Source organism: Zeus faber (assembly GCF_960531495.2).
Source record: "Zeus faber genome assembly, chromosome: 22".
In the NCBI taxonomy this organism is placed as follows: Eukaryota; Metazoa; Chordata; class Actinopteri; order Zeiformes; family Zeidae; genus Zeus; species Zeus faber.
The window spans coordinates 7,727,374-7,754,562 of record NC_137209.1 but is presented as its reverse complement, the minus strand read 5'-3'; the positions used below and the strand labels follow the sequence as shown (position 1 = coordinate 7,754,562).

At 46.8% G+C, this 27,189-nt stretch overlaps 1 protein-coding gene across 1 annotated transcript; it reads left to right on the top strand.

Annotated features, from left to right (window-relative positions):
• Nucleotides 1-222: 222 nt before the first annotated feature.
• Nucleotides 223-23,881, top strand: rell1 (RELT like 1). The gene is made up of 8 exons (XM_080023679.1): nt 223-360; nt 6,751-6,996; nt 11,813-11,884; nt 14,588-14,642; nt 17,755-18,003; nt 19,942-20,062; nt 21,836-21,873; nt 21,977-23,881. The coding sequence occupies exons 1-7, from the start codon at nt 327-329 to the stop codon at nt 21,866-21,868; spliced, it is 810 nt and encodes a 269-aa protein (XP_079879805.1). The 5' UTR covers nt 223-326; the 3' UTR covers nt 21,869-21,873; nt 21,977-23,881.
• Nucleotides 23,882-27,189: the final 3,308 nt, after the last annotated feature.

Sequence of the window (27,189 nt, the reverse complement as noted above, 5' to 3'; positions counted from 1 at the left end):
CATTTCGACAGAATGCGTCACCAACCGAACCGAATTTTGTTTTTTTTGGGGGTTTGGTTCCTTCTTTCCACCCGGTGACTCGTCAGGGGCCGAGCCTCGGAAAAAGGGCGGAGCGGCCCTTGAAGGACGGGGGCGTCTCCGCGCCGTGAGAGGGAGGGAACGGCGGGGTTAGGGGGCGGGGGAGGCGGGGTAGGGAAGGGAAGGGAAGGGAAGGGAAGGGAAGGGCAGGTTCGGGGCGGTAAAGCTCGGCGCGCAAGTCCCTCGGACCAGCGGCCCTCCCTGCGCCCCGCCGCACGTCAAAACAATCACCGCACCCGCTCGCCTCGATGGATGAGTCCGCGGCCGTGCACGTCGCGACGCGTGAGTTAACAATAAGTTGTTGTTATTATTATTATTATTATTATTATTGTTGTTGATTTAGAAACGGGATGAATCCATGGATGCACCCGTCTTATATCCCCCGCACCTCCCCATGAGCTAAGTGGATTCGGCTGCTTTGACGTGACAGTGGCCGGGGGGAAAGTTGAGTCGTGGCGCGGGGGAGCTGCTTGGGGATGCTCCGCTCCCCACCGCCACCACCACCACCGCCACCACCACCACCACCCCACGCAAAAAAAAAAGTTGCACTTGTGGCAACTCTTTGAGCTTTTGGTTTTCTTTTAAAAAGTTTCACGCGCTTTGGGACGCGTTGTGCCGAGGATTTGGACTTTCTCGTGCGGCTCGGCTGCCCCAAGGTGTTGTCGTCCGCGCTCCCTCTGCTCGGATCCTTCAAACGCGTTGTCAAGATTTAAAAAAAAAAAAAAGTAGTAACAGATGAATACAAGTTGCTGCTGATTGATTGATTTTTTTTTTAGAAACTTATATATATATAAAAAAAAAAGTGAAATATTATTTTGAGACGATGGAACCGTTGTCGTCGTGTCGTTTTTGCACGATGATGTGTAACGCGTGCAAGTGGTGTTTGTGGTTTAAATCGTGTACACGCACTTTCGGTGTATTTTTTGTTTTTATTTTATTTCATCTTTTCAAGGGAAACGTTTCTCACTCGTCATATACAAATTTCAGGAAGTTGCTAAGCGCGTTTCAAACGTATTCAGCTCGTAGTTTTTGTTTGAGTGGTTTCTTGGAGATAGAATTACTGTCACAGACGATTGTTTTGCATGGCGGACCTTTTTAAATGTAACACACGGTCGTCATAGTAATACACGGTTTTACCATAATATTATCGTTGTTTAATCATAGTATATCAGTTTTATGATAGTATTACAATACTATGATCATGCTATCTTTGAATTAAAAATAAAGCTTTTTCTTGAGTATAGGCTATTTCACCAAGTAAATAGCCATGTAACTACCTCTCCTAGTGCTTTCCAATAACTATTATTATTATTTTTACTAATTATTCCCATTTATTTAAAATTAAAGTTGAATACTGACCTTTTTAAAATATAACATTCTTGAGAGTATCTTACACAGACACAACACAACACATTATACACAGAGCCATACATACATTACTGAAATACATACACAGACTACCAACCTTTTTTTTTTTTTTATTATTATACATATTTACTCGCTGCTTACTTCACGTATCTCACTGAGCTGCTGGAATCCATGTAAAATGATGCATATCTGCTTGTATTATATCTTAAATATACAGTGTGTATATATAGAAACATCAAAAAATGTTTGTGATACTGCGGTAATGGTATTGTAATGTAACACACACACACAAAAAAAAAGGAAAGAAAATCACGACACACACACACCCCACACTGTACACAGAGCCATCTAAAGGCCAAGCTCTAATTCAATTAGGCTGAGACATTCAGCATGAGGGGTTTGGAGACCACCGACAATAATCGTGTGTGTACCATAGACTCTGAGGACACACGCCCCTCCACGAGATTTGAGAGTCGCTCCAGTTGAGTTGCAACAAGGACTGGACTATAATTCAATATTACAATTTATGTGTTGTGAGCTATATCTGTCCATATTGTCAAGTTCTTCCTGTTTATTGCTTATTATGAGGTTATTTTTTATTGTCTGAGTATCTGTCAATCAGAAGATAGGACCAGAAATGTATCACTATCAGCTTTTACAGCAGTACGTTTATTGGAATGCTAGAGTTCTGAGCAGATATCGTATCACTGATGGATAACGACAGCAATAATAATTTCTGCCATATTGTCAAGCGATTTCATAAACTCTCTCGCTATGGTCCCGGCTGCGGAGGTTTATGTGCATTAGATGCACAAATAACCGGAGCATGGCGCAATGGGACTCTGGGATTGTGTCGCGTTAAACAATATTGCTCAGCGTTTGCTCTGATCTCGCCGTCTGTGTTTGAATTGCCGTCAAGCTGTCCCCGCAGATCACACCAAAGACGGTCGGCCTCGCGCTGAACCCCTGTCAAAAAACGCCTGAAGCAACGGGTTCGGTCTAATGTTTGTCACTTTGCTGCCAACGCGGTGTCGCTGTGCGTTTTGAAGTGAATAGGACATATTGTACGGGTTCTACAATTCCAGGTTTTACTTAAAATTGAACTCGAGGAGCTGGAACTGGGAGGTGGCGCCTCCCTGACCCAAATGGCATGTTCCAAGCAAGCAAAACTATTTCCTGTCTAACAGGAAATGACCGATCCATTGGGCCGAGGGGTCGCTTCCCCAGCGTGTCGTCCCGCAGCCTGGAGAGGGAAGGTCATACTCGAGGCGGCGCTGAGGGCCGCTAATGAGAATGTCCCCCCCCCCCCCCCCCCCCGCTGAAGCCGATTCTGTGCCGGGCGTCCTGCTCGGTTGCAAAGAGGCAGAGCTCGTGAGAAAAATTGGTTTTCTCGGGGGTATTGATGGTGGGTTTTAAATGGCTTTATCGAAGAAACCACTTCACCCTGCTACAAAGTCATTTTGTCCGAAATGCAGGAGGGTGACTGTAGAATCACTGTGTGGCAGCAGGGAGTGCCGCGGCAGGGTGTGCCATGCCGTGTAGTATTTGCCATTGATGCCACCCTTGAAAGCACCTTTAAAATGCAATGGCCTGGAAGTTGGACAGACATGTATTTATTCTATGTGGAAAAACTGATGGTGGAAGGAGGAGCTTGATGTCACTGTGGCTTCTTATAATGTTGGAGAATCCTCGTCCACTCTTTTTTTTTTTTTTTTTTTTTTTCTTTTTCTCCCCCCTGAAAAAAACAACGATCGGAACAACCAAGATGGAAAATGAAGGTGAAATGTCCACATGCACATTTGATGTGTGCATGGAACATTATCATTGCATCACTTGCACTTAATGTGAACACCGTACGCTAATGACGATAATCGACTCCACTGGAAGCACTGCGGTTATGATACTGGACCAAATAGAGGAAATAGAAGTGGAAAGAGGTTCAGAGGACAGGAAAAGAGGCAACACGTGCGTGTGTGTGTGTGTGTGTGTGTGTCACAGAGTTTCCGTGAGGGAAAAAATTTGATCCTGTCAACGTGTCCTGGAAGATTTCAACGCGCCGGACAAATGGGAGGGATTCCGGTCAAATATTATGTGTTTATTGAACTTAAAAACGATGTATAATATATTTTTATTGAATATTAAAAATAAAATAATTTCCGTCAGTAAACGCTATTTTAAAAATAAATAAATAAATAAATATTATGATTATTACTACTGTACTTGAAATCAAATAATTTCCGTTCATGAACAATAAGTAACAAGTGTAGCCTCTTAAATTAACATTTCACTAAAATAAAATCTTGATCAAATCAAAACCAAAATAAATATGGCAAGTAGGTCTAAATAAAAAAAATTTGGTGTTGTCCGTCTTCGTCGGGACGTCCCGTCGACATATTTTACACAATGAATATTTACAGTCTGCTTTGGGTCGGAACTTAAATATCCCCCAAAAATAAACTATGGATGTATGTGTCCCGACGATAACTCGTCTTTCTGTTTCTCCTTAGAGTTCTGGACGCTGCGTCTCTGTCTCCGCTCCGTGTGTCTGCTGTGTTTAAAATCTGTCCACTAGGGAGGGGGTGGGGCGTAGTTCTATATCGACAAACGTGATTGGTCAGAGGCAAAGCTTTCAGATCAGCCTTCGGTCGTCCAAACCGATTCCCTTCCCGTTGCAACTCGCCGAGCGCAGAAATGAACAGATCTGTGGACTTTATGATTTAAATGATCCACCCGGCACTAATTAAAATTGTGCTTGGAGGGAATTATTTTCACCGGACATTATGACCGGGGAGATTGAAACATGTCGGCCTTCAACAGATTTTCCCGGTCAAAAGCTGGCAATTACCGGTCAACGGAAACGCTGGTGCGTCAGTGATTATCAGACTCGACTTGAGTGTGAGACTGTGTGAGAGTGTGATATTGATTGTGTGAGACTAAGTGAGCTATTGGGTGGAGATTGAGTGAGTGAGACAGCGAAGGACCATTTAAGATAATTACAACTCCCTATGCGATCTCCAAGCAAGGAAATCCCAACTGGTCTGTGAGTCGAAGGTGACAGCTATGACGCTTCATGACGAGTGTTTCGTGTGAAGCTGTCTCTGCTTGGACGTATGAACCAGGGCCCTGTTGTGTCTGAGCTTTCATTCATCGTAAGTCACCCTAAGTGGATTCTGTGTCCCCGTCGAGTCACGTAGAGCATGCTGTGATTTGATCCAGGTTCCTGGACAGAGGTCCATAATCCACTGGTACCCTGTTCCCCGGCCTCACGGCGGTCACCCCCGCGGACAGTCGCCCTTTATAACCGCGCTGGGTTCCGGACAGTGGGCGGCAGAGCACAATGCCCGTACGCTGAAGGTACGGAAACGTATGGCGTACGTCCCCCGCACGGTTGCTTAGTCACGCATGCATGCGTGAACAGGACAATGGACAAAGCCACCAGTGTGTGAGTGTGTGAGTGTGTGAGTGTGTGTGTGTCGGAATGCCTCACATGGTCGGCCAACAGCGGAGGCCAGGAAGGCTCCGGACCGAGCCGGTCACGGGGTCACACCGTTTCACTTAAAAACATAGTAAGCGGTTTGGTGTCATGAGGAAATGCACAACACGGGGGCTGTGAAGTGTAATGAAATGATGATGACACAATTTCATTAAAAACCGAGAAATTTAAAGTAGTAATCCGTGAGATTATTTTGTTTTAAAATCCCTTATTTGATGCTTAATTTCCCTGGCGTTTCGTAAGAAACGGCCATTCATTCATTTATTTATTCATTTGCAAGGTAAAATCAGTTGCGGTGAATTTGAGAAAGCAGCGTAGCTAGTTGTGGTCGGCAAACTGGCGACCTGGATGAATACTGAAGAAGAACAACAGCACCCGAGATAGAGATATATATATATATATATATATAATCATCACCACCATTGTGATTGAGTGCACCAATCACCTTCTCAATGTTTTCATCTGGAACGCTTCTGACGTAGTAAACATAATAAATCACCGTAAACTCATCCTGATGCTGAGCAGGTTCAGTTCCCACTTTATTACTAGGGTTTGAGCCTTCCATTTCCTGTCGTGGAGTGCCGTGCACAGCCGGGGAATTTGACCACAATAGAGCGCTCGGAAGACGCAGCAGCCGTAATGGGTCTAAAGTCCCGGGACTCTGTTTGTGCGAATTAGCCCGTCCAGGTGTGGTCATGTGGATCGGGAGTCTAAGGGCCGATGTCGCGAGAGACTTAATGATCATTGCATTGGGCATGGCCCCGTCCGGTGTTTGTGATTGTAGTGTCATCAGCGAGCTTGAAAAGGGTCTCGATGTATTTATTTTGTCCATGTCAGACCTCTACCGCCCGCTGTGGGATCAGTGCTCATCCTAGATTGTGGACATGTTGTAAATGCATGTAGGGAACATCCTTTCTCTCTACTGTTGTTCGGCTGTATACACTTCCTCAAACACCCGGCTTAACTCGGTGTTCTCTCTCGCTCCCTCTCACAAAGAATGTTGAATGAAAGAAAGGGAGGCGTGGCCACCAGGATGACGGGAGGCGACAGGCGAAGTAGGAAGAGGGGGACATGTGCTCCTGGGGCTGATTTCTTTCACTAATGAACTCGTGCGTCTCATGTCCGCAAACATACGAGCTCGAGCTTTGCAGTTTCTTTGACTTGTTCTCCAACCGTCTAGAACCGAGAAGAATGACAAAAGTTGTTTCATTCATTCTTTTCAGCCCCGACGCTTTCCGCTGCTCTGGCTACTTGTCGCTCTCCCGGCCAATTCCAAATGTCGTATTCCTGACAGTGGCGGTCAGCGCCGTGGCGGTGAAGTCACTGCGTGTTTTCCCCACTGGGGCAGGGGTGGGGGACTTTGACGGCTGGACATGACAGCCGGCACCCAGTCATCCGGTTCAGTCAGATGGGGCAGGCGCTGTGGCGGAGAAACCGGGGGCAGAGTTGGGATTCTGGCGGGAAAGGAACACGGAAGTTCTGTCATGTTCCGTTATTCCATCTGGATGACAGCTGCCGGCCCCCACTGCCTTCCGTCAGCTGCTCTTCTTGGGTTTAAAATGTACCACCGCCTCGGCTAAAGATAGCGAGACTCAGTGAAAGGGCACTTAGGATAACGCCAATATATTGAGATGATATCAATATTGTAGAATGAGCCTAGCTGTCATTTGGCACACAGCACCGATTAAGGCCGCAATCTGCCTGTGGACCCTCTATGTTTATGGACTGTCATGGCGCCTTATTGTCATGTTTGCAATGTAGGGCATTCTCCTCCGTTCCCTCCTCCCTTCTAACCCCTTTCCATCCTCCAGCGAGTCAGACTGCACAAACCATACCGGACGGAGGTGGAGGGGATTCTGAGGGGGACAGCCCAAAGTATATTGCCTTCGTCCTGGTGCCGGTCTTCTTCCTGCTGGGCCTGCTGGGCGTCCTGATCTGCCACGTGCTGAAGAAGAAGGGCTACCGCTGCACCACCGAGGCCCAGGAGGCGGAGGAGGAGGAGGATGAGGATGCCAGGGAGTGGCGGGTCAGAGACAAGGACCTGGAGCACGGTGCAGGTGAGGACGGTTTTTGGGTTAGGATTGTGACCTTGGGCTTGGGCTTTGGTGTAGGTGTTCAAATAATGTCTTTCTGTTGAGAGTCCATCTCGAGATGCTTAGAGCCTCACCTCCATTGGCTGTACCTCCTGATCCGTACTATGCAATGTTGGTGAATTTCCTTAAAATGTGCCCCCCTTGCCAATGTTTGCACACCATTCTGGGATTGCCAACCAATCTCCTTTGGCCCAGTGCTGCTTTGTTACCTTGGGCTCTATTACTAGGTAGCCTACCGTATGCTAGAGGTCTTCAGGGCTCGACCTGACCACCAACTGAGGCCCGCCCCAGGACCCTTTAGGGGTTTGGGTCCACATTTTATCACGGCCAATTGGGTTCTGCTCCAATCGAATCTCAGGTCAAAATTTCTCGAGTCCAGTCGGGTGTTGGGTGCAACTTTCGGGAGGAACGAAGACCTCTCCTGCAGCCCACTGGCTTGCATTGACAAGTCGTTCATTTAGACCGTTCCCATTGGTCTATGTCGCTGGTCTTTAATATCTAAACTGGTTCGGATCTTTGATTGAAGGGACACATTCTGCGCTCAGATGCAAAGTAACCAAACCGGGCGAGAGTTGGCAAATTCATACTGCAAATGTTGTACTTTGCCCCTTTCGGTTCGTTTCCTTACAAATTACACATAATGTCAGTGATTTTAGGTTAGCTGTTAGGTTAGCAAGTGATAGCTCCAGGTTCTGTGTCTGTGAACAGCGGTGAAACATTAACCTGCAAATCAAGAACTGCAGATTCCCAAGTATGCTGTTTTTTAGGTGTGTGGGCGTTTGGGTCGGCCGTGGGTTTCGCAATATTTGCCAGTGGAAATGGAAATGCAGAAGGAAGGGAGCTATGTCTCCAGGTCTCCATATGACCGCCTGGTTTGTCTGTTCGAGTTTCCATTACCCTGTTTAAGCTCATGTGATAGTGAGAATCAAGGTCAGTGTCCCGGCAATAAAACTGAATGTTGTTGTCACCCCTGCCCCGCGGTTTTCCCCCGGCACGTGGTACATTCCACGCAGTGCGATCGGATCGGTATCAGACAGGTGAGAAAGAGATGAGGGTAAAGGGTTGTGATGTGCCGTTTTTTATCACAGTTGCGTCAATATGGATGGACGTCAGATGTGGAAATATTTTGATCCTAACGTCTTATAATAATACAAAAACAAGTTGCTTTGTGCCTCTGGGTCATTGCGATTGAGCTTCTTTCCATCAATGTGTGTTTTCTGAGGATTTAGATGAAGGTTTTGAACACATGCATGAATGAATTGGGGCTTTAACTAAGGATCATTTTCATAATGCTTCCATCCGTAAAAGTTACATCATTTGAATCATTTATGTGACGTGTGAAGTCACAACTGACTGATATTTTGATTGCAAAATAAGGCAAATTTGACTATTTCAGAAATAACATTTCAATCGGTTATTCGCTCGTTTGGTGGATCATTCTAAAAGTGATGCGTTCCTGGTAACGGCTGCAGCGTTTACTTCCATCTCCTTGGACAATGTCCTTCTTGTGGTGGGACACCATTGATATTGCCACCCGAGATCTACCTTCATAAGGAGTGGAGACCCGTCGAAACCAGAACATGATTCATATTCTCATCACTCACCTTCTGAGTCAATAACTGAGGGTGGTGTATGGATTAAAGTCAAGATATGCGTAACGGTCATTCGGTTTAAAGCCTTCATGAAAAGCTTCTGTGCCTCAGTGGGATACGGCGATGGGGAAGCAAAATCTCTTCTTTCTGCTCGTTTTACGTTCCCCTTCCTCACCCTGGCTTCCTCTCGTCTTTTTCCCCCCTCTCATGCCTTTCTCGCCCTCTCCCCCTTCTCCTCGTGCGTTGACTTGAATTCTCTGGCACGGCAGGAGGGCAGGTTGTGCTCAGGGGTGACGTACTAGGCCTGGGAAAGGGGGGAGAGATAGAGGTGTGTGTGTGTGTGTGTGTGTGTGTGTGTGTGTGTGTGCGCGCGCATGCGCGCGCTAGGGGAATGAAGCCAGAAAACAATTTCAGTGTTGACTGCCAGTCTTGTTTTCCTCCTTCCCGGCCGAAAGAGGGGAAACGCAGGGAAAGGATCGGAGTCGAGAGCTTGAAAAACAATGTTCCCATACAGGCATTTGAGGCGTGCAAATTTATCTTAAAAAAAAAAAAAAAAGACTAGACTACAACTTCCAATCGCAGAATGAAAATCAAATTTTGACCCTGTTTTCAGCGTCTTCAACACTATGTATGTAATTGATGGAAAAGACGGCTCAAAAAAGAATCCAAAGTACACAATTTACAACACAGTTAAGATTAGCTATATAGTTATATAGATACAGTTATATAGATGGACATGGTTATTTAGATTATGATCCCTCTGGTGAATATGTACCTACCTAGGAATCAAGGACTCAGATCAGCCGTCCTACAGGCATGTCGGCAACTTTCATGAAGAAGATATTAACCCCGCAGATTCAGACTAGGTAATCATAGTTTAGATTCAGATTTGTACTTTATTGTCGTCAATAAAGTGAATGTGTTCCCACAGGCAGCACAGCGTGAAAACACCTGACAGAGGCATAAACAGCACAACGCGAAAGCTGTATCTACAGAGACCAGGGTTTGTCAACCCCCCGAGCTCGCCAGGCGTGCCGTGAAAATGTTCAGATTACACAAAATGATTTTGTGTTGCAAAATCAAAATTGCAAGGCTGTAATGATTAATCAGTTCCAGCCAGAAAAGAAGCTCCGCGTGGGTCAGAGCAAGTTTCACGACCGTACAGGTATTTCCATCATTTCCCAATGACGGAAAGTTCTTGACGAGTCGCTCGGTAAAACGAGTCACTCCGTCCTCCGGCGATGGGTTCATTTTGATTCGGTTTGCGTGAATGCACGGCGAGCTAGCGGGCGAGGGAGGGGTTTGGGTGAACGGTGAACGAGAGTTGATTGTTTTCATTTTGGGAATTGAAGATTCACTCGCTCGCCCACTCTTTTTTTTTTTCGGAGCAGCCCCCGGCGTTGAAAAGAGTCGTTTGCTACGAACGAATCGTTTGCGAACCATGCATCACTAACTATTGTTAGGCCCTAATAATAAGGACAGTTACACATACGTTTTTGGTGTTTTTACTGGTTAACAGGATGGCGGTATGGTGCCGTGGGATTATTTCATTTGTAAAACATGGGAAACACTGACATAGAAACATAAGTCTGGAGTTATCAGGTTTTTAGTTTATTAGTACCGCCAACGGCTCATGGCTTCAGGCGTTCCTTCGTGCTTGCAGCCGTCACCCGTCCCCCCACGCACACACCGCTCACCTCCACCCCCCACATCACCCACGCCCTGTACTGTCACTTTGATATAACCACAACAACACCATTCTCTTGCATTTGATTAAAATATTTATGCTGATCCATTTATCTTTGCCTGGACTCCTTCGGGGCTCGGCCCCTGCTTCAGAATGGGGACCGCCGTTACATGCGGCGTAGGAAACCCACCCGCTGCCGCAAACTCCGCCCGGTCATGGAATGACACTGCAACCAGGCCGGAACGAATGAACATCTGCAGTCAAGAAACACACAGGAACATGGAGCCGGAGCACACTCCAACATTGAACTTTAACGAAGGGCCGGCTACCCTGGACCCCGCGTATAGCTGCCCGCAGCGATATTTATCATCATTATTACTTATTCTATTTTTACTGTTGGTTACTTATTGTGTGTATATATCACTCCTGTTACAATGCTCATTCTCCTGCTACTACTCCTCTTACTCTGTACTATGTTTCCCAATTTCCCCTTCCGAGGTTAGAGGGTTTTGGCTGGGATTGTGTTTCATGCATTTAAGATACAGCGTATATTTTATTCACTTGTACGGTACAACTCCAAAGTGGAATGGAACTGAAGTCAACTGTGGGTCAGGTACTGACATTCTTCCAGCCTGCCTTTCTAGCCGGCTTCCTCAGAATGCTTTAATGTCAGGGGGTAAACCAGGCCTGCAGAAAAAAAGCGTCCGAAGCGGCCGTCAGGGTTTTCCCCGGCGACCCTTCGGTCACACTGCGCCCAAAACCAGAACAGGAAAGAAAAGCCAAACCCCTCCCTCCCTCCCCCTGTCCCTACAATGAGAGATCCGATCCCGTCTCCTCTTCCATTCACTACACTCTTGTGATCCTACTATCTTGTGTTGTTTATTGTGATGATTCCAGTTCAGACTCTTGCACGGTGCTGTGACTATTGGGACGTGTATATATATATTTTTATATGGATTGATCATTTCTTATATCAAATAAGCAATCAAATTGAAGAAATAATCGATAATAAACACAAATAACCATTTCTTCACAAAAATAAATGTACATGCAAAGGAGCAGGAAGAAGTGAACGCGTATTTTCTAAATTTAGTTCATTGTTACTCGAAAAACAATCACCCATGAACAATACAAATAAACCAAACGATAAACAATTTATCCCACATTGACACGCTCAGTATCGGCTCGTTGGCCAGGCCTTTTTGGACCTGGATTTCCCTATGGAACCGCGCACGCTGGGATGGAGAACACGTCACCGTCACCATAACCTCTTGTGAAGAACCAGGCCTCGCCAGCCCAGCCTGGCATCTGCAAGGAATCCCAGGAAACCCCTGTCGCCGAGTCGCCACCTCTTGTTACGTAGCCCGCTGTGCTGTGTGTATTGTTGGTTTTATCTAGGATCCATTTCTTGTTTTAATGACGTCTGTTTAGGTTTTTTATTTATTTATTTTAATTTTTTTAATTTTTGTGCCTAATGTGAATATTTTTTCTGTTTCTCTAGATTTTAACGACACCATGAGCGATAACAACGACACCGTGGGACAGATCGTCCGCTACATAATGAAAAATGATGGTATGTGGATGGAGTCGTATTTTTATTTCTCATGACAAACATATTTTTCTTTTACGGTTATGATGGTTATATGTTGCGGGTGGGCTCCCTCTTCCAGGCTGTTGTTGTTACTATCATATTTTATTTCTCCACAGGTATGTATCATTCCAACATCTTTAAAAGACTGACTTCATCAAACTTTTCCCTCTTCTCATGTTCTGATTAGGGCTGGGCGATATATCACTATAATATCGGTATTGTGATGTGAGACTAGCTGTTGTCTGGGACTTTGGTTATCCGAGTATAGCGTTATAGGTCAATTTAGTTTTTAAGGAGCATTGCTGTAAAGCAATGGCATTTTCTATCTGTCCTATGAATGAACGATTGTTCTGTTCTATGACTATTTCTTGTGGGTCAGTATCTCATTAACACACCAGTAGTCATCCCCCGCAAATTATCAATATCAAGGTATTCGCCCAAAGAGTGTGAGTGTGAGTGTGTCGTCAGTTTCAATCCTTCATATTAGGAGGGTTCAGCATTTAGCCGGGGCGGGTGGGGCTGGGTCAGTTCAACAAAAGGACAGTGATCAGATCAAACAGATAACGCATCACGGCTGCGGTTCAAAGTAAGTACGAAGTACATATATCATGATGCATTATCACACCATACAAGTCCTGTTGGGGAAAACTACAAAAAGTGTGGAGGTTTGTCCACACACGGTATCACATGGCAGCCTCGGTATCATCAGGTTCCTCTATTGTTCTCCTGTTTTGCCTTCGCTTAAAGGCTGCATGACTCACAAATGACTTCCCTGAAACAGGACGATGGCGTTTAGGTTACATAACGCACGGGAGGACAAGCTTTATTGGCAAGCACACGCAGGCCTCCCCTCCCCTGCCCCCCTTCCTTATTTACCCCCGACGCTAATGAACTTCCAGCGGCCGCGGAGCTCTCGCCAGCAATCGACTGAAACAGACGTCGATTCGGGGAGCAAGGTGGAGGCGGGGGGGGGGACATCCTTTCTAGAGGTGTAGATGGGGGCTGACACGTCGTGCAGAAGCTGCAGGGAAGTCGAGGAAATAAAGCTCGCTGGTTAAGTTACTCTTGTGGTCTCGGCATATAATTTAATGGGCTGCGAGCGCCACAGGGAACGTGCTTGGGTCCTCTTAAATTTTATTAAACCGAGCGGCGTTTAAACCCAGACTTCGCAAAATCCACGTCGTCGTTTCTTTTTGTACACCCGGGCCCTGTAAGACCCACTGTCTCGTAAAACAGGTTTATTTAATGGAAGTGGTTAGTGGTAACTTTTTTTTTTTTTTAAGCACTCTTTGTAATTGGGTTACCATGAAGGCTGGTCAAGCGACATTTACTACAGCTCTTGAATTACAAGTGTTATTCGTACCTCCCCTCATTGTTTACAGAGGCTGACACAGGCCTGTACCTGTCAGGCTTGGAAAGCGTGGATAAAACATTCTTGCCGGTGCCTTCCATATTCAAGGGGAAAACCTCCAAACACTAGTTGTCGCTTCCCCAAAGATAGGAATGCAGGGCGACGTGTGTGTGTGTGTGTGTGTGTCTGTGTGTGCGTGCGTGCGTGCGCGTGTCCAAAACTCCGCAGCCTGGTTATTGAGACTCATCGTATCGTCTTGCAGTTGCGGTCTCATATGGAGCATTTTAAGCCGGTACTTTAGGAGTTAATAACCTAGATACGGAGGCTTCTTCTAGTTCTAGAACCTCATGAGACTTTTCCCCCAATCAATACAACTCAATCAATAGCCTTGGCTCTAACTGCGCCGTCCCTCCAGCCCAACGCCAAACCCGGTCCGTCTGCCGTTTAAAGCACACTTGTCACAACGGCGAAATCTCAAGTCGCAGTCGCCGAATTAGGTGTTGAGGAAAAGCGTCCGTGACAGCAGGATATGCGGCCAGTCGGATCCCATAAGGAGGGACACCGGCGTGAGTCACGGACGTTTGGGACGGCACAGGGAACTCCCTGAGTCAGGGCTTGTGTTTTTCCTTAAGCCGCACAGACGGCTATTGTCTGAAGTGTGTGTACACAGAATGCGGTCTACCGCTTTGCCAGTGATGGTTTAAGTGCACACTCCAGCACTCCCTGTAAACGTGCATCGGAAGGTGTCAGGTGGTACGGTCCAAATATGATAGTGTCCTCTGATCTAATGGGACTATTCCAAGTAAGACGCTGGCTGTCTGTTACCGAGTGGCCTATTCAACAATGTACCACGTCTATAAATCCTTATGAAGCAAAATCTGAACCCCAGAAAAGGAATTCCGAAATTGTTTAAAAACTGTCAGCAATTGTAATTTTGGTACAAGGACAAATAATCCAGAGTATAAAACAATATATACCGAACCAAGGAATAAGTGACAACATGATCATTACACAGAAATGACACTTCCTGCTTTCCTTTAGTGAATTGCTTATTCATTTTTTACCACGTCTACCGGGGCCCGCTGCCAGTGCTCGTCGGTATCAATGGAACTTTCTGCAGCGCCCTCACACACACGCGTCGGTTGATTGGACAGGGCATGGTGTTTGAATTGTGTCGCGCGCTTATCCGCCGCGCCACGTCTTTTCGATCAGCGCGTCCCCGTCGGAAGCATTGTCCTCGCTAATTGTCCATCACCGGTCCTTTTTCTGCAACCTTTCGTTCTCCTTTCACTTTCCACTAATTCTCTCTCTCTCTCTTGCTCTCTCTATGTCAGCAAACACGGACGCCCTCAAAGCCATGGTTCACGAGAACAGCATAGACTCTGACGGGTAAGTGTTCTTCTACGTCTCTTCACCTTTCCATTGATGGCTCATACAAATAAGTGATTTAACAATTAGAGAACGGGGACGGAAGAAGAAGAACATATACCACATCGACTTCCATCTATTCACAGTGATGTGAATACAATATACCAACCCTAATTTCCTAAAGGGGTTGGCTGGGTCTGCCACTGGGTGTCATGCACCATCTTCTCCACCAGATGGCGCCCTAGGCCTCTTTGTGAGCTATGTGAGCCCTATGCCTCTTACTAGAGCAGAAATTAACTGGGCAGAGTCAGCCGGGTCGCATCTGGTTTTCCCCCTGAAGCTTCGACGACGAGGGCCCAGCCGCCGGAGGAAGCTCGGTGAAATGTCGGCGCTCTTCAAATGCTGACATCTCGTGCATCACAGCGCTAGGGGCGCCGTCGATTCGGTGTAAACGGGGGGAGAAGGCAACCTCGACTCACCGTGTTGGAGCGTGTTCCGAGAAAGGAGATTTCTAGAAGTTGAACAGAGGGAAAAGGACGATGGGGATTTTGGGTTCTATCACAGCAGACATGGCCTGTTGACCGCTCCTTACACATGTGTAAGGGTAATACATACCGCCTTATCTATATTGGTTAAATGGCTTTGAAAAGGTTTCCATATTTCTAGTTTCCATTCATTTTTTTTCGAAATTGACATCATAACCTGAAATGACCAGAGGCTGTCATTTTCAGCGTCAAGTACGAGTAGAGCTGTCACAACTATTGCGTAATCGCCCGATCGCAGTCATTTTATGCGATCCTTGGATTCCGATCGCATATTTCCACCCAAATTTGAGGGGAAGTTGGAAGCCGGTGTTTCCGCCTTTTGCGTCATTTGGCTTGATGCAATTTAACAGTCTACCTGAACTTCTGTCTTCCAGTGTCAAGAGAGGGACACTTCTGCGCTGGGTAGGCACGCATGATGACTCTTATGAGCTTCTATTATAAAAGGAACAAAAATAGACAATTGAATTGTTCAGAGCCATTATTCCTACCCCGACGAACCGTCTGCTAGAATGTCAAGATCGTGCCGGGCGTCGCTTTGCGGCCGCCCGGCATCACAGGAGCGACTCTCGAGGGTGCTTACTCACCACGTCTTGGGTTCTGGTTTTGATTTTATTCACTTTGTTGGGAGAGAGTGAATTGTTGGAGAACAGGGAGGAGGAGGAGGAGGAGGAGGAGGTAGAAGGTGGTAGAAACTGTGAGGAAGAGTTTGGGAGACGTTCGTGACCCAGGGAAACCAATTAATAGTTAAATCAGTGAAGTGTCACTCATTCCCCCTCCCTCCCTCTCTCTCTCTCTCTCTCTCTCTCTCTCTCTCTCTCTCTCTCTCTCTCTCTCTCTCTCTCTCTCTCCATCCCTCTCCCTCCCTCACCTCATTCTACGTCTCGACAGAGAAGCATGTAACAGGGGTACAAAGTGACGGAGCGAGAGAATGCGAAGGTGTGAAGTGGTAGTCTGCACTAAAAAAAATAATGAAAAATAAGATGATGTCTGCCGGGCCTCAAGAGAGCGTTTTCATGTGTTGGTGTAAAGTGGGGCCGGGGGCTGGGGGGGTGTTAGCTATTTTGTCCAGTTGAATCCCAAGCGGAATCCCTTACGGTCCATGCAGAAAGGATTTAATAATCAGCAGTGCAGGGGATGGCCAGTAAATGGAGCGGCTCCGCAAATCCTCTGGCTTAATGGAAGTCAATGGAAAAATAGTGAAAATTGGACATGGCGACTGACGCCAGATCATTTGGGCCCGATGCCGATCTCGGAGAGTCCTAGCCCACCGATTACCCATGTTTTGACCGATATATTGTCAACCTGCAAAATCTTCTAATTAATTTGAAAAAGTTAGATTTTATTAGAGTTTCTATATTTGAGAATATTTAATAAAACAAATAAATAAAAAGAAACACACAAAGACGTTTTTGATTAATAAAACAGTGTAAAAGATTATATTAAATATATAGATATATATTTTTTCCGAGTTCCAGTGAACACATCATCGCTTTCGAAACAAATGAGTTTTCAGTTTCTCATGAACGCAGCATCGCGTCCTGTTTGGAAAGCCGTGTCCGTGTCTAAATGCGAGTGTAAACATTAAAACATGGATGGGTTTATAGCGCTCGGTCGAACTTGTGTGCTTAATTTGGACGCTCAATATTCTATTGTTTATTATGCTGTCTCAGCATCTTCTGGCGGGTGTCTAGGTTGTGGTTTTGCTAAATTGGAGGATTCCTGTTGCCTCTTCAGAAATCAACGGTTGACTGCGTCCATTCTTTATTTTTATTTTATTTTTTAAACGGCCTCTGGTCTCTTCTTGCAGCACTTCCTCCTCCTCCTGACCGTTTCCCCATCCCGCTATTTCTTTCAACCCCATGTTTCTTTCTTTTCGCCTGTCTTTCATTCTTTTGCCTTTCCAAAGCACTCCTTCTCTTTCACTGTATCTGTCACTACCTATAGCTCTCTCTCGCTCTTGCTCTCCTTCTTCCTCGCTCCCTCTCGCGCGCGGTCTCCTTCTCCAGGCAGCCTGCCAGGAGAACACTTAGGGATGGCGGGATGAGGGGAATATTTATGAGAGAGAGAGAGAGAGAGAGAGAGAGAGAGAGAGAGAGAGAGAGAGAGAGAGAGAGAGAGAGAGAGAGAGAGAGAGAGAGAGAGAGAGAGAGAGAGAGAGAGAGAGAGAGAGAGAGAGAGAGAGAGAGAGAGAGAGAGAGAGAGAGAGATTTTTTTTTGGGGGGGGGGGTGATCTCCATTCTCTCATCAGATCCCCATCATTAATCCACAACCCCTCCCTTATTCTCCCTTCTATCTCTTAAAATGGTAAACCACTTTTTAAAATTTTAACCACTTTCCATCAAAAAGGCGTAAAAGTATGATAATGACAAAATAATACAATTAAATGCAGGTAAATGTCTTTTTTTTGGTAATGCACATTTTTACGAGAATGACTTCACAGCTGAGACCATTTTAATCTTGTTACTTCAAGTAAATTTTTCAAGTTATGAATTATTATTTAGCATTCTGTCGATAATGGAAATGAGCGCAGCTTTGCATTGCAGTTTGGGCGGCGTTTTCCTGATGAATTTTTCCCCTTCCCTGTTCAGTCCTCCACTCACGCCCACCTCACCCGCCGACTCCACCCCTCCGCTGACGCCCCTGTCGCCGGGGGCCCCGGCGGGGGCCGCCAGGCACACGTGCAGCCACCTGCACACCATCGGGGGTCCGGGGGGCCACAAGAACATCTGCAGCCGCTGCAGCCAGAAGAAGTGGCCCCTGATGAGGAGGCCCTCGGCGCGCAAGGGCGAGCAGCGACGCAGCCACCTCGGGGAGGTCACCGTGCTGTCAGTGGGCAGGTGTGTGTGTGTGTGTGTGTGTGTGTGTGTGTGTGTGTGTGTGTGTGTGTGTGTGTGTGTGTGTGTGTGTGTGTGTGTGTGTGTGTGTGTGTGTGTAAAGATTCTTCTGTGTCTATAAAGATTCTTCTGTGTGAGTGTATGTGTGTGTGTGTGTGTGTGTGTGTGTGTGTAAAGATTCTTCTGTGTGTGTGTAAAGATTCTTCTGTGTGTGTGTGTGTGCGCGCCCTGGTCATTCCTTCTCTCAACCACCTCCAGCGTAATCGTTATTTCTCCCTATATTTTTCTCGATATCGGAAAATTGGCCTTTTCTACCCCATTCATGCTGGGTTTCTGTAGGTCCTTTAAAAAGTCTGACAAATATGATGCCTCATAAGTCATCAAATAGTCTTGGATTTGATTTGGAGAGTTCTTAATTCCAACATTAACATCTTGTCTGACTTATCCAATTCTGCAAAATGAGTCAAGTTTACGCATCAGAGCCCATAGTTGAGACCCTAAACCATCGAGGGAACCTGGTACTTGCCTTCATACTGACCTGTGGAGAAATCCAAGAAAGTCCTTGTGTCGACCTTACAGTAATACAGCCCTGCACCAAATATACACCTCGGATACTTGAATAAGGTGAAGAAGGTGATTTGTACAAAAGAAACACTCTTACGTGTCGTTAAAATTTGACCCACAAAAGTTCTTAAAAAGTATTATGTCTGAATCTGAGTTGGATGTATTGAAAACGCCAAGTGCATTTTCATGTATGAGGAAAGTCGTTGTGAGGATTGGTGTGTTTCTCTCCAGAAAATTTGCGTCAAAAATAAAAAGCTCAACAGTAAAAAAACAAAAAAAAACAACAACCCAAGACATAATAAAATCATTAAATAAAAACTATAATAAATAACCTAAAAAATGTAAATGAATTTTAACTCACAACAACACAGTGGTGGCGAATCGGTGCGATCAGGCAGTTGAACCACTTCAGAGCCGAGCCCTCCCTCCCGCCCGCCCTCCCCCCCGCCCTTCCCTCCCCAAATTGCTGTCTGCCCGGTGGACCCTCCAGGAGTGTTTTGCTCAGTCTGGGAGGCTCCTCATTTGCACGTTGCAGGATGAATGAGCTCTGAGCCGCGAGTCAGTGTGACCCAGGTACCAGGAGAGGAATCACACACTGATTTAATTAAAGTGTCTGTGTGTGTGTGTGTGTGTGTGTGTGTGTGTGTGTGTGTGTGTGTGTGTGTGTGTGTGTGTGTGTGTGTGTGTGTGTGTGTGTGTGTGTGTGTGCGGCATGATTTTCTTTCCTTTTTATTTTTTTGTGTGTTACATTACCGTAGTATCACAGACATATTTTGGTGTTTCTGTATATTTGAGATATCATAAGACAAGTGGATATGCATCATTTTACATGGATTACAGCAGCTCAGTGAGATACGTGGAGTAAGTAGCGAGTAAATCTGTTATGTATAATTGTAGTATATGGGTAAATGACAAATAAGGTTTTTAAAGCGGAGCAAAAAAATATTGTATTATTATGTATATATTAGTCACAAAAATGCCAAAATGAATGAACTTAAAAAAAAAATGAATTGGTTTTAAATAGAGCGTACTTTAGTTTTTTTTAGTTTTTTCTATTTAAATATGTCTTCATATTTGGACCTGAAAAAAGGAGTGTCATGACATTGAGCCATATACCTTAAATGATAAAAAGTCAGCATTCATTTCAATTTACATGAGGAACAGCTCAAAAAATATGCAGTGTAGTTATTTCCTCTGAAATGTATACAGTATTAGTTAATGATAGATATGTAAAGGATATACTGTATATAAAATCAATTTCTCACATGCACTCATCACTAAGTATTCCTTTGCTGTGTTATTTAACTGCCCCTCTGTAATAGTCCAGATTCAGTTATTTTAACACCCTACGGAACATGGTGTCCTCTCCTCCTCCAGGTTCAGGGTGACAAAGTGTGAGAAGCGGCGGACCCTGCTGCCGAGCGACACCAACGGCAGCGCCCCCACCTCGCCCACCGAGGCGGAGCCGAAGAGCAGGACCCCGTCCGAGTCCCAGCAGGTGGGTGGAGGAGAGTCCTCGGCACTCGCCCACGATGGCAAACCTCCCGTATTTATTCTTAACCTTGCGGTTGGAATGCTCCGTTCTGATTGGTCGACGGCGGCCAATCAGAACGGAGCATTCCAATCGCAAGCTCAGTTTTCTCTGAATAATGTCTGTCGATAACGACCGTTGTCCGCGGCAACCACTGCTTGGTGCCTGGGATATGTCCCTCGTGTCGCTTGTAACACTAGCTAGTGGCGCCATCTAGTGACGCAACATATGAACTACAATGAAAGATTGAAGAGATGAACATGGATCTGTGCAATTCCACATTAATAACAGTAAATAGGTGAGGTTAGTTTATTGTAGGACAAAGTGTGTGTGTGTGTGTGTGTGTGTGTGTGTGTGTGTGTGTGTGTGTGTGTGTGTGTGTGTGTGTGTGTGTGTGTGTGTGTGTGTGTGTGTGTACTGTATGCTTATAATATGAACCCTTCTAGAAGTTTTTTTTATTAATTTTTTTTAGTCCTTGTGGTTAAGGACGATGCAGGGTGATTATTATCCTGGTTGTGTTTTCCCCGTTTTGCGGCAACTCTTCAACATTCCTCACACAGCGGCGTCTCAGCGAAGACCCCATTATTTTTTGGTTTAAAAACCAGAGCATCCCCTCCCCCCGCTTTTGGGAGAAGATGAAGTCCACGGTCATTAGCGTCTGCCATGTTGACTGCAACCGGGACTATAAAGAAAGGTCGCCCGCCCAAAAGAGAAGCCTTTTCAGTTTGTAGAAGGGAGCTATTAAAATACATTAATATTGTAGCTGGATTTTAACAGGGTTTTAATATTCAGTGTTTTAATTTTCACAGCTATAAAAAAAAAAAAGCAAAATAAACGTAAGTTCAAAGCCGCGGGTTGATATGAGATTTGTTGGCCGTGTCTCCCACCAGCCTGGAGAACGGCAATGAAAGCCGGAACAAACTCCTAAACGAGGCCTCGTGTGTAGATCCAATACGAGAGAAGATTCCGAAACTGGATCGCTTGTTTCTCGCCTCCAATTGGTTTCGGAAACACATTTTGGTGTACTGATGAGGTGAAGTCGGCGACAGTTACTGAGTCAATGCAAGGAGACCCTTAAGTCGTGCTCAAACCCCCCCCCATTGGCTCACAGAACTAGGGGCCTCGGGAGGGTGGCTCCTCCCACAGAAAAACAGCCCGTGTTGGACTAAGAGGGTTATAGAGGCATGTTACAATGGCTAGAATGCATCATCTGCGTGGTGTTTTCAGCATCAAACGTGAAAGACCTCAGGGACCTATATGAACTTGCTCCTGTAGGGGCGTCAGTTTACAAGGAAACAGAACCTTTTGAGCAAAGGTTATTGTTATTAATTAATATCTTCAGAACAATGTGCATGAACTTTTACTTGACGGTGTGGATACTGTATGTCTAACTTCAGCCATTCGAAATTCAAAGCAGGTATGTGAAATGCTTCTGTTGTCGATTTATATCAGTGTTTGAACAGCAATTGCGGAGAAAAAGAAATGTCTCAAAAAAACAAAAGCAAAAAAAACAACAACCGAAACTCTTAAGTTTGTACGGCTCTTTCTACACACATGCGGGTCTCATTCCAAAAATCAGAAGAGACGACATTAAAATCCATATAATAATGATGTGCAACATCACAACCAAGAGGAGAAAGGAAATGGTCCTTCAGAGACGATGGAGGCGTCCGTGTCCGTGTATAAAAGCAGAGAAACGAATGACCTTTTTAAATCCACACGTATTCATTTTCCCACCAGGAGCCGCCAGACAACCCGGACAACGGCAAGTGACAAAGGTAAACACAGGTGACATTGTCAGCGGCCGCACGGTACGCCACGGACATCGCCCTGTCCTTTTTTTTTTTTTTTTCAAACCCGTGTTCTTAATCTCCCTTCCAGGACCTAAACGCCCGTAGGCCTTCCAGAGAAAAGGAGAGGGAGAGAGAAAAAAAGAATATATATGAAAATCCAACAAGTGAGCGCCTACACATCGCCACCAGGTGGTGTGCTGATCGCGGGCGGCGGTTTCCAATCCACCAACGGTCGCTCTCGTAACTCCCCCCTATGGATTTGGGGGCCGATGGATAACGGTGCGGAGTGAGGAGCAGCACTGCCATTATCGTACCCTACTTTTTACCAGGTGTGTGTGTGTGTGTGTGTGTGTGTGTGTGTGTGTGTGTGTGTGTGTGTGTGTGTGTGTGTGTGTGTGTGTGTGTGTGTGTGTGTGTGTGTGTGTGTGTGTGATCGTGTGATCGTGTGATCCCTTGTATTGGTGGGGGGGGGGATCCCAAGCAAGGCAGGAGCCCCTGCACCTCTCCCCATCACCGAGTTGCCTCCACATGGGCAGGGCCAGGCTGTGGGGGAGACCCCTTGAGCTCAACCCTGGAGGTTCCGCGACCGTTGAGCCTCTGCGGACGGAGGCCACGGACGGGCCGTGGTCCGGCGCTCTTGAGAGAGCCCCGGGAGAACGAGGGACCGAGTGACGGGTCTCCTCCAACGCCCCCGATCTGCCCCCTTCCGACTCCGCCCTTTCCTGGGAAAAGGGGAAGGAGCCTTTCCCCGAGACCCTTTTCGTCGCCAAGCCCCGTCGGCAGGGCGAAGAGGACGCGCCTCGCTCCCCTCCTATCGCCCCGTGGACCCGGAGCGGGTCCGAACGTTGCTCGGCCGAGCGCAGACTGTGCCAAAGCGTTGGAAGGGAGCCGCGCCATATCCCCTGTTTTGAGTCGCGTTGAGTTTACGCCTCGTTTCTGCCGAGGCTCTCGTCCAGAGGCTCTTCGGGGGGATTGAAGCCGTACGGCAACAGTCTGACGAGACGTACTGTGTTTTTTTTTTTTTTGGTTTTGTTTTTTTTTAAACACAACACAAATCAGATCTACAAGGCGGCCACTCCGCCCCCTAGTGAGAAGAGAAACCCCCCCCCCCCATCCGAGCGATCGCCAGAGCCTTTCGCTGACCGACTGAACACAGAGAGCCAAGCTGCCGGGGTGTGTGTGTGTGTGTGTGTGTGTGTGTGTGTGTGTGTGTGTGTGTGTGTGTGTGTGTGTGTGTGTGTGTGTGTGTGTGTGTGTGTGTGTGTGTGTGTGTGTGGTGCCATTCATAACATGTTTACAGTATAAAATGTGTCTTTTGAGTTGTTAATTCACCAAAGATTGGTTTCATGTGTTTCCTGAGTGTGTGTGTGTGTCCGTGTGGATTTGATCCGAACGTAACAAATCCGTCTGGCTCCACACCCACTGAAGTCTTTTAAATAAAACCCCCCCCCCAAAAAAACAACTTTTTTTTTTAGATTAAAATGTTTTAAACTTGTGCCAAGCAACAGAAGTAGCGGTTATAATAACTTTATTATTAATATTATTATCATTATTATATGAGATTTGGGAGTTTCAGATCTTAGCTTCATGAGGATTTAGCCAGAATTGGGAAAAATTCGGACCAAAAGCCGTAAAAAAAAGAAGTGGGGGAGGGGATGCTTCTGTCTCCACAAGGACAAAGCTAAAACTTGAACTCTTATTCAATCCAAATTTTGGCTTTCTGCCCAAAGAAAGTGTCACTTTCCCCGACATGCGTTTGATCAAAGCTCAAAGTTTAAGCTGCATCTACTACGGTCATTTCACCGTGCCTCCTCTTTAAACGGAATTCCCATTGTGCTTTTGTAATTTTGTGCTCTTTAAATCTTTTTGAGAATGTATTTTCTTGGGAGCTGTTGTTCATCAGTTCCACAGCCCCCCCCCCCCCCCCAATGATGTTTTATATTTTCTGTATTGTATAATAATATTAATAAAAAAACTAAAAAAAAAATAAAAAGCTGACTGACCAATGCAAAACCTCCTCGTCCTTTCAGCGAGGACGAGTGCACTGTCGTCCACAGTACACCATCTCCCCACCCTCGTTTTTCCCTTTCGCGCCTCTTGACCTCCTCCTTCACTTTTCCCTCCGCCTCCCGGTCGGAGGACAGACCGGGGACCAGGGAGACCTCTGCTCGCGCTCCGCCCGTCCCCATCCCACGCGGTTGCACGCGTCGCGTTGTTCGCGCCCTCGCGACTTTCGACCCAGCGAAGCTGTCGATCTGGAACGGGGGCGGAGGGAGGGAGGGAGGGAGGGAGCGCCGCCGCTGAGGTTGGAAATAATCCACTGAACACAAGAGGGAGGCTTGATTTCAGCGTGTTGACGAGGAGGGGGAAGGGGCCTGTTCCCATACAGTAAAATGACAAAAAAAAAAAAAACGCCAAATAAACCTGACGTGGATATTAAGTTCGCTACCCCCCCCCCCCCCCCCCCCCCGTCTCCGTCTCCGTAGGCCAGAACCGAAACCCCACACAAGCAAAGACGGCTGCGAGGTGAATTAAATGTGTTTGACAGTGCAGTACAGGACTCTGTAACAGGAAACTTGTGCAAATATTGGCTTGCTTTGTGTGTTGTTTGCGTTTGCATTTGCTCTTAGTTTGAACAAGCTGGTGACACCCATCCCTTTTCTCCGCTCGACTCCCATGCGAACGATAAAGAGACTGCGGTTATCAGGAGCTTCCGAAACCTTGTCGTACACGTCCAGAACACGAGCATCGGAAATCTTCGCGGGAATGTTCCGAGACGACTTCCCATCGGGAGCCATAGATAATTCGCGTTTGAAGCCGATAGTATTTGGACTTTATATTCTTAGGGAATCTTTGGTTTCTTTGATTCAGAAGTTATTGCCGTGCGTTTTTCAATGTGATCTTTCTTGACCATGTAGAACTGCGGTTTCCACCCTGGGGTAGCCAGAGCTCGCAAGCGGGGGCTGCAAGGCCTTGGGACGTTGTTGTTTTTTTTTTTTTTTTTTTTTTTTTTTTTGAGGCCTATGTTTCCCAATAGTCAAATATTGGTTCCAAAACCCACAGGGGGTAGTTCCAACTTCCAATGCAAATTGTAACGGAATCCGTGACCTGTATGTTCTGACGTAAAAAACCCCCCAAAAAACACCTTGTTTCCTCTGGCACTAACCCGAACCCGATTCGGACCAAAAAGACAACGGGCGACCGCTTTTCCTTTTCGCATCCAAATAGGAGGGCGTCCCAGATTGGATCGGGTTTGATTGAGTGGGTCTGACGTAGAATACAACTCAACCATTTTTGCATAGAAATTGGACTCGTAAAGTCACGACGAAGCAATGCTGTGTGTATTATGGCTCGGATGCAAGTGAAATACGACGTACTCCGAAGAGAGTCGTAGTAGAGAAATAAAAAGAAGAGAAATCGTAATGCTGGGGGGCAACACGGGTAGAGATTCTGGAAGGAATAAGATGTATGCACATCAAAGCGTCGCCAATAACCCCCGGTCCAGCCCCCACCATCATCTTTCCAGCACGACTTCATGAGCAGTAAATTTATCCCGGGCGCTGAATTATTCAGGCCTCGGGGCGAGCGCGGTTCCCATGCCGATACACCAGGCTAAGTGCCCTCCGTCTTATCTCTGTCCCTGGCTATCAGCCAACCCTACGGGGGGGGGGGGGGGGGGAGTCTAGTCAATGTTTAAACGCCTTCAAACTACGTCACGGCAGCAAATAAATTGACATACTTGCAGAGGGGCGGGGCTCCGGGCGCGGGGTATTTATTTCTTTTTTCCCGGGCCGTTTTTAGAACCGGGTCAATAAAGCCGGGGCGTCGCTCAGGATCGACTCCGAATCAGAAAACCACTGGAAGACGATTCCGCTTCGCTGTGGACGTCTGCTTCCATGAGCGAAAACCGCCGTAATATGGCGGCGAAACATGATGTTTTATCGTCCAAGCACGATTTTCAAACGTGGGGGGCGCGGGAAGACGGAAAGTTTCTCTCTGCGGAACAGTATTTGTTCAAAAGAATAGTTGCAAAGTCTGTGTGTGTGTGTGTGTGTGTGTGTGTGGGAGACAGGATGGATTCCTGGCGGTACGCAAGTCTTGGGGTGTGAAACAGCGACCCGGAGCATCAGAAAGTGTGTGTGCGTGTGTGTGTGTGTGTGTGGATCGCTGGCAGCTCCTGTCGGCCCGGCCACGTTCCCTCCTCCCCGGTTGGCGCTGTCCCTTTAAGAGCAGGTGAGCGACGGCGCCGCAATTAGGGGCGACATCGTTCACGCCAACAAAGCCCGGGGAAAAACAAACACGCCAAGTGAGCGCACGCGCCCCGGGGACCGTCCTGCCAGCGCGCTGCCTAATGGGCCCGAATGGAAACAGCGCGCGGTAGCGGAACCCGACACACACACACACACACACACACACACACACACACACACACACACACACACACACACACACACACACACACACACACACACACACACACACACACACACACACACGACGACCGCCTCCACAACATTTGGCTCGCTAAGCAATGGCTTTCCTATATAGAAACTTACCACTCTGCTGCAGCTTCTCATTGTGCTTCCGAACGTACACCAAAAAAAAAAAAAATTTCTTTGAGCTGCACGATAACATCCGAGGAAGGAGGCTCGTTAGAAGCGGCCTGGCCTCGCCCGGGGGGAGCTTCTTCGTCCGGACGACAGACGCCGGGCGGCCCCGGGCGTGTGTCGGTCGCCGTTTGGCCCTGGGGTTTATCCCCACGCTGTGACATCACGGGCGACATTGAAGCCGTCTCCAGTGTCCCGTGCCCGGGCGTGGGGAGGTCGAGGCGGCGGCGAGGAGACTGAAATTCTGTTTGAATAAAATGGGGAATGGCGGCGTACGGGCAGCACCAATGGGCTGGATGAGCCGGCGCTCCCGGCGTACGTGTTCAATTAATCAATAGTTTGTACGAGCGTCCTGTGTTTTTGAACCCTTATCCAAATGTGGCCTCCCACCGTTTGGAACGGTTCATATGCGGAGAAAACGCGACTTACCGCTCTGCTGCAGCTTCTCCCTGGGCTTCAATGCGTTCCAATGGGGCAAACGTTTAAGCCTTTAAAAAAAAAATTCAAAACAAAATCTCCTTTTTGAAATGAAACCCTTAAGTTCTAAGTCTTAAGTTTATTTCCTGGACATATTTTAAACGGCGGTATCCATTTCATTCCGAGCTACCTTTTGCGGTTGCCGGGAGGAAGCGGCGCGGCTTCCTGCTTCTAGTCACTTTGGTTGGCGTGGATGACGCCTGATTTGAAGGAGAGC